Raw genomic sequence first — 12,343 nt, 5'->3', positions numbered from 1 at the left:
CCTCCCATCAGCACCTACAAGCTTTGTACTTTTAAGTTAAATATCTTATTTGCATGTCTTTGAGGTAAGTAGCATAATTCTATCAGTTAATCATCTTGGATGCAAGGGTCAGACAGCCAAAATCAAACTGGCTTTAAACACTGAAATTGCATGTAACTGGAAAATGCCAGATGTAGAGCAGTCTTTGGGTTAGGCTTGATCTAGTGGCTCCAACATGGTTGGCCTCAGCATTCCTATTTCTCTCTGCTCTGTCTTGTGCAGTTGTGTCTTCATCCACAGGCCCTACAAAGTAGATTTCCCCTTTGGGTGGGAGTGAGCAGAATGCTGCCTGGATTCCAGACCTGCCATTCTCACACATTGCCGACCAGAAGGAAGCAACGCTTTCTGGGCTCTCAGGAGAGGACTCGACACAGAAGCCCCAATAAGCATCCTGTTTCATTGGCCTTGATGGGATTCTGTGCCATCCCCAAACCAGTTACCAAATGCCAGTGACAACAAGGCTGAGACAGGAGGAGTGGTTTCTCAAAGGAAATTTGGGGCACTCAAGATGAGGAATTGATGCTGGTTGTCCAAGAAAGGACAAATGTTCACCCTAGTCACTGCCCAAGGTGCACAGCTGGTGACAGCTAGGACCTGATCTTACCTATACTTGTGCCCAACCACCGGGTTCAGGCAGACTGCTGAGAGGCTTACATAGCTTCACCTGACTTTGGTGGTCTCTAATGAAGGTCGTTACCACCATCCTGGGCGCCAACCCTTGTGCTGAGATCCTCCCACCAGGGGCTCAGACTGAACTGGCTTTTCTGTGGTCTGGAGCCAGTGTCTATGGCCAAGCAGTGCAAGTCACTTGGAGTCCAGCCAAGAGCCTATGGGGCCATTAACAAGTGCAGGTGTTTTGTGTACAAAGGAAGTGAGCTGACCCTTCATCTTTGGCCTTCCACTTGACAAACGTTCACTGTCCACCCCAATAGGTTAAAACCCTAGCTAGGACCCTGAGGAAATCCACCTTGCTCCCTAGGGGATGTATACCACAGTATAGGTCTGAGGGCTCAGATGAGGGAGCTGTTGTATCCATTGGTCAGGAAAAGGCTGAAAGCTTTCTGGAAGAGGTGGCAAGGACTTCCAGGCAGAGGTGGGGGGGATTAGAGGTACTGACCTCCATAGGCCACAGTTCGGGAGCTGAGACCACGGGAACACAGATTTGCAGGATCAAGGACTGAGAGGGCTGGCCAATCCAGCTCTTAGCCTGCCAGGTACAGTCCCTGCACTTCAGGCTAGAGTCCACCTTTGGAAGGGTAGCCTTTGGGCCTAGGACAAAGTGAAGCAAGGTCCACCTCGCTTCTGCCAACCAGCCCAGGAGGAACCAACTCCTGTTGGAGAAACCAGGCAGATGCCCACTGGCTCCCTGGTTTGTAGCATTTAAGACCTTCTCTCACCCCAGATCCTTCCACTCTGACCTTGCTTATTTTCCCCACATGAATATTTCAAGCACCTGCTTTCCCTACATGAATGTGTTGATCACCTTTGTGTGTCAGATTACCATTATCTGCCGCTCCCAGTTTGAGTCTGGTCAGTCTTTGCAGGAGATACCTCTTAAGCCCTCTGCATGTGCCTGAGTAATTTATCCAGTGCAAGGCTGAGAGTGTCCTACAACTGCCCCAAAGCGCCACTCGAGTGTGGAAGCCGGGCGACTCCAGCCTGCCCACCGCAGATGGGGAACATTGAGCAATCGCCTGGTGTGGTGGTTGTGATGGGAAAGTTTTAATTGTCCAGGACCAGCGACTGGGCCTGTCCCCTGGTGTTTGCTCCGAGCTGACCCTTGCTTGGTACACACTTCTCCCCACCTCCACCGCCAGCGCCAACGAATCTGGGGACAGTTCGTCTGGCGCCCGCGGTCGCATCCCCATCGGGCAGTCCCGTACCCCTCCTCCGGGCCTCCAAGCCGCTCGTCCCGGCTGCGGGAGACCCCGGCGAATCACATCCGAGAGGGGGGCGCGTGGGGCGGAGCCTTCCGCCCGCTGTCCTCCCGCCACCAGCCGCCCCTGTCGCCCAGCCCGCAGTCGCCCGCGCGCCCCAAGCCCCTCCAGGCCAGAGGCTCCCGCAGGCGATGGCGGACAAGAGGGCGGGGACCCCAGAAGCCGCGGCGCGCCCGCCGCTCGGCTCTGTCCGGGAGGGGGACGCGCGCACGGCCCCCGCGGCCCGGGCCCGAGAAGCTGGGGGGTGCGCGTCCCTCCACCCCGCAGCGGGCCCCGGGACCGCCTTCCCTTCCCCTGGGCGCGGGGAAGCGGCCTCCGCGACGACTACTACGAGCCTGGAAAACGGCCGGGTCCGGGACGAAGCCCCAGAAACCTGTGGTGCAGAGGGGCTAGGGACTCGGGCGGGAGACAGCGAGAAGGCCGAGGACGCGACCACGGAGGAGGGCGCCATCTTCAAGAAGGAGCCAGCGGAGGAGGTGGAGAAGCAGCAGGTGGGGGAGAAGCTGGTGGGGGAGGAGAAGCAGGAGGTGGGAGCGGAGGCCCAGGAGGGCCTGCGGCTCCTGAACCTTGGTGCCCTAATTGTGGACCCACTGGAGGCCATCCAGTGGGAGGCGGAGGCCGTGAGCGCCCAGGCCGACAGGGCCTACCTCCGGCTCGAGCGCAGGTTTGGGCGGATGCACAGGTTGCACCTCGCCCGTAGGAGCTTCATCATCCAGAATATTCCGGGCTTCTGGGTCACCGCCTTCCTGAACCACCCGCAGCTGTCAGCCATGATCAGCCCTCGAGATGAAGACATGCTCTCCTACCTGATGAATTTGGAGGTGAGGGAGCTCAGGCACTCCAGGACAGGTTGCAAATTCAAGTTCCGCTTTTGGAGCAACCCCTACTTCCAGAACAAGGTGATAGTGAAGGAGTATGAATGCAGAGCCTCAGGCCGAGTGGTGTCTATTGCGACTCGCATCCGATGGCACCGGGGCCAGGAACCCCCGGCCCTCGTACACAGGAACCGGGACACTGTCCGAAGCTTCTTCAGCTGGTTTTCACAGCACAGCCTCCCAGAGGCCGACAGCGTTGCCCAGATTATTAAAGATGACCTGTGGCCCAACCCCCTGCAGTACTATCTGCTGGGGGATAGGCCCTGCAGAGCCAGGGGAGGCCTCGCAAGGTGGCCCACGGAGACCCCTTCTAGGCCCTACGGGTTCCAGTCTGGCTAAGTGCTGCCTTGGGATGTGGGGCCAACATAAGCTTCCTCGTGCCTCCTATGGGTGGCGGATCTGGGCTCAGGCCCATGGTGGGAGCTCTGCTGTCTACTGTCTGCTGTCTGTTCTGTGCACTCCGGCTCTGCATGTTCGGTGGACTCAGCTCTCAGATTGTGGCCCTGGTGGCCAGTCTCTACTGTTTCCATATGGCCTCATGCTGTTCTGTGTTAACATCACGTGGCTGTCACATGCCGCTGCATCTACACTAAGTACCCAGTGCTGTGGATGTGCACTGCCATAATCTTTATGGCATGGACTTGTGACGGTGGCCATCCCAGCCATTTTTGACAAGGGTACCCACAAGTCACTACTTGGAGGACAGTGCCTCTTTGAGGCCTATGCTTCAAGACTCCAGCCTGCCGGCCTTCACATGCGTGCTGGTCGTGCTCACAGTAGCTCTACACCCTGGCTGTGGCAAACTGAGTCTCATCACCCAAGATGAAGTGGCTTCATTTGGTGCCGGGTGCCACCCAGACTTGGACATTCCATGGCCTCAAGACCACAGGCTACCACCAAGTGGACTCTTGGTTATCCGGCGGATGAGCACACAGCTGGCTACTGGGCATAGGTGAGGTCAAGTGCATGAAGCAGTGGACAGCACATTCTTTGTGATCATACTGCTCCTCCTGCTCCACGGTGATTTGACATCACAGCCTGCTGCTAGCTTATGAGGGTCTGTGCCGTGCCCCACCAATGCCTAGCCATCTCCTTTCCAATGGGTTTTGCCCAGACCACCATCAGCCCTGTTGCCCGCTCCCAGGTCTACAGGAACCTCCATAGCTGCTTGTGGACCCAGGTGGGCCACCTGCCCATGCACAGGAGAGCCCCTAATCCCCAGGAACTCTGCCAAACTGGCCTATCTGGGCATGTGAGTGAGGCAGGGGCAAGAATGGGATCCCCTCCTGAGCCCCAGTTACTGGACCCCACAGAATCCAGGTGCACTGCCAGCCCCCCTGCCTCTACCTGTTAGGCTGCCAGGCTGTGGGTGCTGGGGAGGGAGTCTTCCTGGTCCTGGGGCCTGTCTATCCATACCCAGATCTTACACCATTTTTTTCTTTAAATGAATGGCTTAGAAACAAAAAATAACAACTGAAGAAAAAGATTTTTTCCTAAACTCAACAAGAAAGACTTTTGTGTTGAGTTTGCCTCTCTTCGTCTCCAGAGAGGGAGGGTTTGCCCTGTAGACTGCCAGCATTCTCTCTTCCCCCATACCTTACCCTCTTTAGCAAGGCCTAGAATCTTCCAAAGGGGACAGTCCAAGGCTGCTGAACAGAGAGACCAGGAAGTCCCCAGGGCAGGGATAGTTAATATTCCATTTTATGCTGTGTTCTTTTAGACTAACCCCAACTCTTTCTTACCCTTCCACCAAGTCCAAACCCTCTAGGTATAAGAGCTGAGCTGCCTACCCCCTCCTCCCCCTGCTTGCAGAGCTGTCTGTCTCCATTTCATTTTAGGGGAAGGGGTGATGGTGACCATACCCAGGCCCCTTCCCATGGAAGGCCTTATCTTCTGTTCCCTAGGACCTGGGGAGGCCTTATCACAAAATAATGTGGAGGGTGCTTTTGGCAGGGAAGTACAAAAGGAGCCAGAGCCAGCTGAAAAGGCAGGATGGCTGAGAGATGGTGGAAGGAGGAGAGCCCTTGATTTTGGTTAATAAATAGAGACAGGGTCTCACTATGTTGCCCAGGCTGGTCTTGAACTCTTGGGCTCAAGCGATCTGCCCACCTTGGCCTCCCAAAGTGCTAAAATTACAGGTGTGAGCCACTGTGCCCATCCAATTTTTTTTTTTCTTCAAGACAGGGTCTCACTCTGTTGCCCAGGCTGGAGTGCAGTGATGCATCATAGCCTCGAACTCCTGGGCTCAAGTAACTCTCCCATCTCAGCCTCCTAAGTAGCTGGGACTACAGGTGTATGCCACCATGCCCAGCTTTTTTTAAAACATTTTTGTAGAGATGGGGGTCTCGCTATGTTGCCCAGGATGGTCTTAACTCCTGGGCTCAAGGGATCCTCCCACTTTGGCCTCCCAAAGTGCTGGGATTACAAGCGTGAGCCACCGCGCCCAGCCCTTGCTAACATTTTTGATTCACCAGTATGTTTTGTAAATTAGAAGAATAACAGAACACTGCAACTTTAGAGGTTTTCTCTCTTGGTCCTACCTTGTGTATGTAGAACGTTAATGTCAGCTTTTCTTCTGCTGCTTTTAAGTAAGACCCTATACATCCCCTCCTGTGTTTCAGCCCGCTGGGGCATTATGCTGTAAAGGCTTGCTTGTTGCTTTTAGTTGAGAACTTTTGCAAGATTGTCAGTGTACATTTTTTATGCCACTTGGAAACTTATGTGACTATTCACAATTGTTATCAGGTTGTTGGGGCCTTTACCATAACCTTGTATTTAGAAGCAGAGTTCTGGTTTTGTTGGACTTCAGACTGGAAGCTGTGACCATGTTCTAAAAGGATAACCTCCAGAAAGAAATCTGTGACGCTGATGGTCTTGATGATTTTGTGCCAGGTTGTGATTGACATCACTGTAACTGACAACGCTTCTTTTAAGCAGAGAAATATTCCTGAGGTGGCTTTGTCCAGTCACAAGGGGATCTGTGACACTTTTGTTTTCTATATGCATGATAACAAATAAAAAATTGCCTGTCTGGGGAAAAAATAACTTAGATCATGTTACTTCCCCATCCAAAACCCTACACTGGTTAAAAATATGTATCTATAGGCCGGGCATGGTGGCTCACGCCTGTAATCCCAGCACTTTGGCAGGCTGAGGCGGGTGGATCACGAGGTCAGGATTTCGAGACCAGCCTGGCCAACATAGTGAAACCCCGTCCCTACTAAAAATACAAAAATGTGCTGGGTATGGTGGCGGGTGCCTGTAGTCCCAGCTACTCAGGAGGCCGAGGCAGGAGAATCGCTTGAACCCGGGAGGCGGAGGTTGCAGTAAGCTGAGACCACGCCATTCACCATTGCGCTCCAGCCTGGGTGACAGAGTAAGCCTCCATCTCAAAAAAAAAAAATTATATATATATATATATAAAATTCCTTATTGCAGGTGACAAAGCCCTGCATTTGCTGGTCCCTCCCAGCATCTCCCATCCACTTCTGCTTCGCTCTCTCTGCTCCCCCAACACTGGCCTCTCTCCTGTTCTTTAAACACACTAAGCATGTTCCAGCCTCAGGATTTTAGCACTTGCTTTTTTCCCTCTCCTAACTAGGACTTTCCTCCTGCAGATATTCTCGTCTCATGGCTCCCTCAATTATTCAGACCTCAGACGCCGCTTCACAGGCCTTCCCTGCCCAGCCTGTCCAAAATTAGCCTCTACCCCTCCTTTCATGATTTTTTCCATGTCACTTGTAACTCTCTGAAATGATTTTTTTTTTTCCTTTTTGAGACAGGGTCTCACTCTGTCACCCAGGCTGGAGTGCAGTGGTGCTATCTTGGCTCACTGCAGCCTCCGCCTCCCGGGTTCAAGCTATCCTCCTGCCTTAGCCTCCCTAGTAGCTGGGACTACAGGTGCCTGCCACCACACCCAGCTAATTTTTGTATTTTTAGTAGAAACAGGGTTTCACCATGTTGGCCAGGCTGGTCTCAGACTCCTGACCTCAAGTGATCCACCCGCCTCCGCCTCCCAAAGCGCTGGTATTACAGGCATGAGCCACCGCGCCTGGCCTCTCTGAAATGATCTTTTCTTACTTTCTTCCACCTCCTTTCACATGTGGCAGGAGAACAGGAACACATGTTTCTGCTGCTTTGCTTCCCCATAGTTTAGTGTCCAGTGTCTCAAGATTACTGGTATGAGTGACTGACTTTATTCCACCATACAGAGTACTGTGCCGGGCTCTGACAAAGGCATGGTTCCTGCCCAAAGGATTTGAGTTGGGTGGAGAAAGGTGTGGGTGATGAAGGATGACTGCTTAATTTGCCATCCAGCTGGAACGTATCTGCGAGTGAAAGGGTCACGACTAATAATTACATCGGGGCAAGAGGTGTAACTGGTACCCAATGGTCATCCAAGGAGACAAAACCCAACTGCGTTCAACGTGGCTTATAGTTCACCAGGTATGTGATGATGTGGGACCAGAGGGCGGAGACTTCTCTGAAGTTGGGTCACGAGCTGGGTGTTAAGGAATAGGCAGTAGTTTAGAAAGTGGAGCCAGAGGAGGGAATTCCTGGCAGAGCAAACAACGTGAGCGAAGGCACTGGATGGGAAAATGTGCGGCGTGGTTAACATACAGCATGTGCCATGGGTTTGGCTGCTTGGGAGAGGCAAAACTGAATGGGTAGATTGAGGCCACTTTTTTTCTTTTATTTATCTTTTATTATTTTTTTCAAGAGCAATACCTGAAGAGGTCACTTTCTGAAGATAGGAACTCTTGAGTGCCAAGCCAAGGCATTATCCTGTGGATAGTGGGGAGGGGTATCAGGCATGGTTCAGAGGTGGAGTGATCTCACAGGGCACGTCTGGAGGAGTGTCTGCAGTTATAGACCCCTAGTGTCTTCAGTTTGAACCTTATCTGTCCATCTAGGGTATAGCTCTTCTAGGAAGCTCTCCATGATTGCCCCAGCCCACAAGTGTCTGCCACCTCCCATGTACAGCTTAAAACCAGAATCTGGGCACCAGTTCCTGTCTAGGCTGCACCCTCTGGGTGCTGTTTTGTGCCAGATGACTGCCTCTAATGCTCCCGGGGGGATCAGGGTGAGCCTGTAAGCATCCTGGTGATTCTAGGAGGTGGTGCCCCATGTGGTTTGCCTGACTCTTGCCTGCTGGTTTGCAGGCTGCATTGGCTCCTGCAGCCATACTTGGGCCCAGCTGCATCCTGCATTCCCCTAGGGCCGAGGCAATGGTTCTTTTCTAAAATGGGCACTTATCTGCTTACCTGTTCCCTCTGTGGCATAGCCAGTGACTTGCTTCCTTTACATGGCACCAACGGCATGTCCCACCTGCCCTGGGGGCGTGAGTCTCTTCCTTGGAACCCACTCCAAGCTTGCTCACTCATTCATGCCCTGAGTCACTGATATATCCACACATCTTAGCACCAACTATAATAGGCAAGAGATGACCATTCTGGTCCCCGACCTCAGTGAGCTCCGGGATCCAATGGCGCAGCTGAAGAACATTGATAATAATCACCAACGTTTATTAACCACCTACCATGTGCCAGGGCTTTATATGGGTGCAGCAGGCAGCGTGTGGCTGTCTAAGCCTGAGTCAGACCATGCCCTTCTGCTCCAAACCCAATGGCTGCAATATACAGAGGAAAAGCCAACATGCTCTGCCTGGCTTGCAAGACCCTCCTGATTTGACTTCCAGTCACCAATCCAACTTCATCTCCTATGCTTCTCCGCCTCCAGACCACTTTCCAGCTCCAGCAGCCTCTTTTTTTTTTTTTTTTTTGAGATGGAGTCTCACTCTGTTGCCCAAGCTGGAGTACAGTGGCACGATCAAGGTTCACTGCAGCCTCAACCTCCCTGGGCTCAGGTGATCCTCCCATCTCAGCCTCCTGAGTAGCTGGAACTACAGGTGTATGCCACCATGCCCAACTAATTTTTGTATTTTTTGTAGAGATGGGGTTTCACCATGTTGCCCAGGTTGGTCTTGAACTCCTGGGCTCAGGCGATCTGCCCACCTTGGCCTCCCAAAGTGCTAGGATTTCAGGCGTGAGCCACCATGCCCGGTCTACACCAGCCTCTTGCTAGTCTTCAAACCTGGCTGAAGACCTTGCTTCCTCTTCCTTCTGCCTAGACGCTGCTTCTCCAGATGTTTGCATGGCTGGCTCCTGCCTTCATTAAGGTTTATCAGTTCAAACATTAGTTACACCTCTTCCAGGGAAGCCTTCCCCGACCACCCTATCTAAAACTCACCCTGTCACTCTCTGTCCCCTTTCTGTTATAGCACCTAACAACCACCTGATATCACATTGTATATTCATTTTATTTATCTGTTTTTTTCTCCACACTCTTCAGGAATTGTTTTTTGTTTTTTGTTTTTTTTTGAGACAGAGTCTAGATCTGTCGCCCAGGTTGGAGTGCAGTGGCATAATCTCAGCTCACTGCAACCCCCTCCTCATGGGTTCAAGCGATTCTTGTGCCTCGGCCTCCCGTGTAGCTGGGATTACAGGCGTGCACCACCATACCTGGCTAATTTTCGTATTTTTAGTAGAGATGGGGTTTCCCCATGTTGGCCAGGCTGCTCGAACTCCTGACCTCAGGTGATCTGCCATCTTGGCCTCCCAAAGTGCTGGGATTACAGGCGTGAGCTGCCACACCCAGCGGCACTTTGTTTTATTCACTGCTAAATCCCCCTTACTTAGAGCAGCACCTGGCACAAGTAGTTCTTTGTGAAATGAATGAATGCATTTGTCACATCTTTGAGGTTCAGGAGGGTCTTCCTGGTGGGCGAGGCGAGAGCACGTATGAAGACATCAGATGCCTGCTGAAGGCCCTTCCGGGGTTTGTATCTCTAGGGATAGGAACTCTCTACTGCCCAAGGCAGTACCGCCCTTTTCCAGGCAGTCTTGGAATTGAGGTAATAAATGTCCCGGAGCCCATTCCCGACCCCTACTACAGAGAGATGGCCACGTGGCCTACACATGCTCCAAGCGTGGAGGAAGGAGGCCAGGGCACAGAGGGGGCTTCCTGCTCTGGCGTGGAGAGCAAACACAAGCCTTGGATCCCAGGGTTCTGCTCCCCTCTGTCTCAGGTGCCTGCCCTGTTCTGTTCTGTTGGCCTGGGAAGGAACTTTGGACAGGCTCTTTTAAATCCGAGAAAAATCTGTCCCGAAACTATGGCAATTACTTGTAATCTGCGGCTGCCTTGATTACAGCTCAGGGGACTTTGATATTTTCCTCCAAGGATACCATTTCCGCACAAAAATTCAAGGAAGTCCCCAGTGCTTGCTTGCTCTTGCTCAGCAGGAGAACTAAATGTTGACTGGAGTCGGTGAACTTTGAGGCCTCCACCCACAGGCCCCACCATCAAAGCTGACTCAGGATCTTGGGGCACAGGGCTGTAGTGCATCAGGCACCCGCTGGAAGGCTGATAGGCCTGTGCGGGGCTGCTCTTGCCACATCCCCCTCCATGGCCTTGGGCATGTCTTTTCACAGCTATTGGCCCTTTTCTCATCCAAAGGAGAAAGTCAGAACTCCTTAGCAGGAGGTAAGAGTACCTTTAAGGTGCTCCCCTCCACATGCACCTCCAGCCCTCCAGGTGGCTGGCTCAGTGACAATGCTTTTGCTTTTGGTGGCATCTAACTGAACCACTAATTAAGTCTTTTTTCCTTATATGAATATTCAGAGGGGAATCGAGGCAGTGGGGCTATTTGATCCATCACCTCAATGATGCGTCCAGGCTCAGGCCTTCTCTGATCTGCCATCCTTCTTGTTAGTTCCATCCTCAGGTTGGTGCCAAGATGGTGGCAGCAGCCCCAAGTGTCCACACTGGAGTATGGCAACTCCAGAGAAGGGAGACTGTGTCTTACCATGGCTCCTCTTAAGATGGAGGAAGCCTTTCCCGGAAGCCACTGTAGATTTTCCTGGTCCTATACCTTACTGACTAGAACTGGGTCACATGCCCAGTCTGGAATTAATTATTGGCAAGGGGGAGTAGGGTAGTGGTAGAACAAGCATTGACGGGGAATGGATGTCTGCTCATAATGTCCAGTGTCTGCTCATAATGTCCAGTGCTCATAATGTCCAGTGCAAGCTAAGACCACTGCCTCTAGGTGCTCACAGTCACACTTTGGCTTTTCTGTGAGACCCCACAGCTGGCACTTTCACCCCATGATGGCCCTCAGGGTTAGAGGGTGCTGACTTCTAGGCTAGCACAGGTCCAATTGCAAGGGTTCTGGACCTAGAAAGTTCCTTAAGTTGAGCCAAGTCACTGCCAAACTAAGATTCCTAGGAGGCAGGTCCTTTAGACTCTCCTTTGGTGAGTGAGGAGGGATTGAGCATCTATTGTGTGAGTGTCTCTTTTACTTCAAAGAACTTGGCTGGGTGTGGTGGCTCACACCTATAATCCCAGCACTTTGGGAGGCCAAGGCGGGCACATCGCTTGAGTCTAGGAGTTTGAGACCAGCCTGGGCAACATTGTGAAACCCTGTCTCTACAAAAAACATATAAAAATTAGCTGAGTGTGGCCGGGTGTGGACTTTGGGAGGCCGAGGCCGGCGGATCATGAGGTCAGGAGATCGAGACCATCCTGGCTAACATGGTGAAACCCCGTGTCTACTGAAAATACAAAAAAAAAAAAAAAAAAAATTAGCTGGGCATGGTGGTGGGCGCCTATAGTCCAGCTACTCAGGAGGCTGAGGCAGGAGAATGGCATGAACCTGGGAGGCGGAGCTTGCAGTGAGCCGAGATCACGCCACTGCACTCCAGCCTGGGCAACAGAGCAAGACTCTGTCTCAAAAAAAAAAAAAAAAAAAAAAATTAGCTGAGTGTAGTCGTGGGCACCTGTAGTCCCAGCTATTCAGAGGCTGAGGTGGGAAGACTGCTTGAACCTGGGAGGTAGAGGTTGAAGTGAGCTGAGATTGTGCCAATGCACTCTGACCTGGGCAACAGAGCAAGACCCTGTCTCAAAACAAAACAAAACAAAAAATCCCTCATACAGTGCTTCGCAGAGGCCCTGTGAACTTACAGATAAAAAAAAGGCAGTGCAGACCGGGCGCAGTGGCTCACACCTGTAATCCCAGCACTTTGGGAAGCCAAGGTGGGAGGATCACCTGAAGTCAGGAGTTTGAGACCAGCCTGGCCAACTTGGCGAAACCCTGTCTTTACTAAAAATACAAAAAAAATTAGCTGGGCATGATGGCAGGCGCCTGTAATCTCAGCTACTCGTGAGGCTGAGGCAGGAGAATCGCTTGAACCCAGAAGGTGGAGGTTGCAGTGAGCTGAGATGATGCCATTGCACTGTAGCCTGGGCAACAAGAGTGAAACTCTGTCTCAAATAAAAAAAAAAAAAAAAGCAGTGCAGAGATTCTGTTTCTAGGCAAGGTGGAGTAACAGGGATCAGATATATCCATCCACCTGAAACAAAAGTAAAACTAGACAAAATACATGAAATAGTGGTTTTCAAGGCTCTGGGCGTTGAACGATAAAGGACAGAGAT

General features: G+C 52.0%; 1 protein-coding gene across 1 annotated transcript; it reads left to right on the top strand.

Annotated features, from left to right (window-relative positions):
* Positions 1-15: 15 nt before the first annotated feature.
* On the top strand, positions 16-5,896 carry LOC100456342 (putative testis-specific Y-encoded-like protein 3). The gene has a single exon (XM_003779327.5). The coding sequence runs from the start codon at positions 2,108-2,110 to the stop codon at positions 3,188-3,190; it is 1,083 nt and encodes a 360-aa protein (XP_003779375.1). The 5' UTR covers positions 16-2,107; the 3' UTR covers positions 3,191-5,896.
* Positions 5,897-12,343: the final 6,447 nt, after the last annotated feature.

Source organism: Pongo abelii, chromosome 21 (genome assembly GCF_028885655.2).
Source record: "Pongo abelii isolate AG06213 chromosome 21, NHGRI_mPonAbe1-v2.0_pri, whole genome shotgun sequence".
NCBI lineage: Eukaryota > Metazoa > Chordata > Mammalia > Primates > Hominidae > Pongo > Pongo abelii.
Note: the sequence above shows the minus strand (reverse complement) of the source record. Positions and strands in the feature narration are given on the sequence as shown.

Bases quoted from the DNA above. Each gene is read 5' to 3' on its own strand.
- LOC100456342 (XM_003779327.5), top strand. From the start codon at position 2,108: ATGGCGGACAAGAGGGCGGGGACCCCAGAAGCCGCGGCGCGCCCGCCG.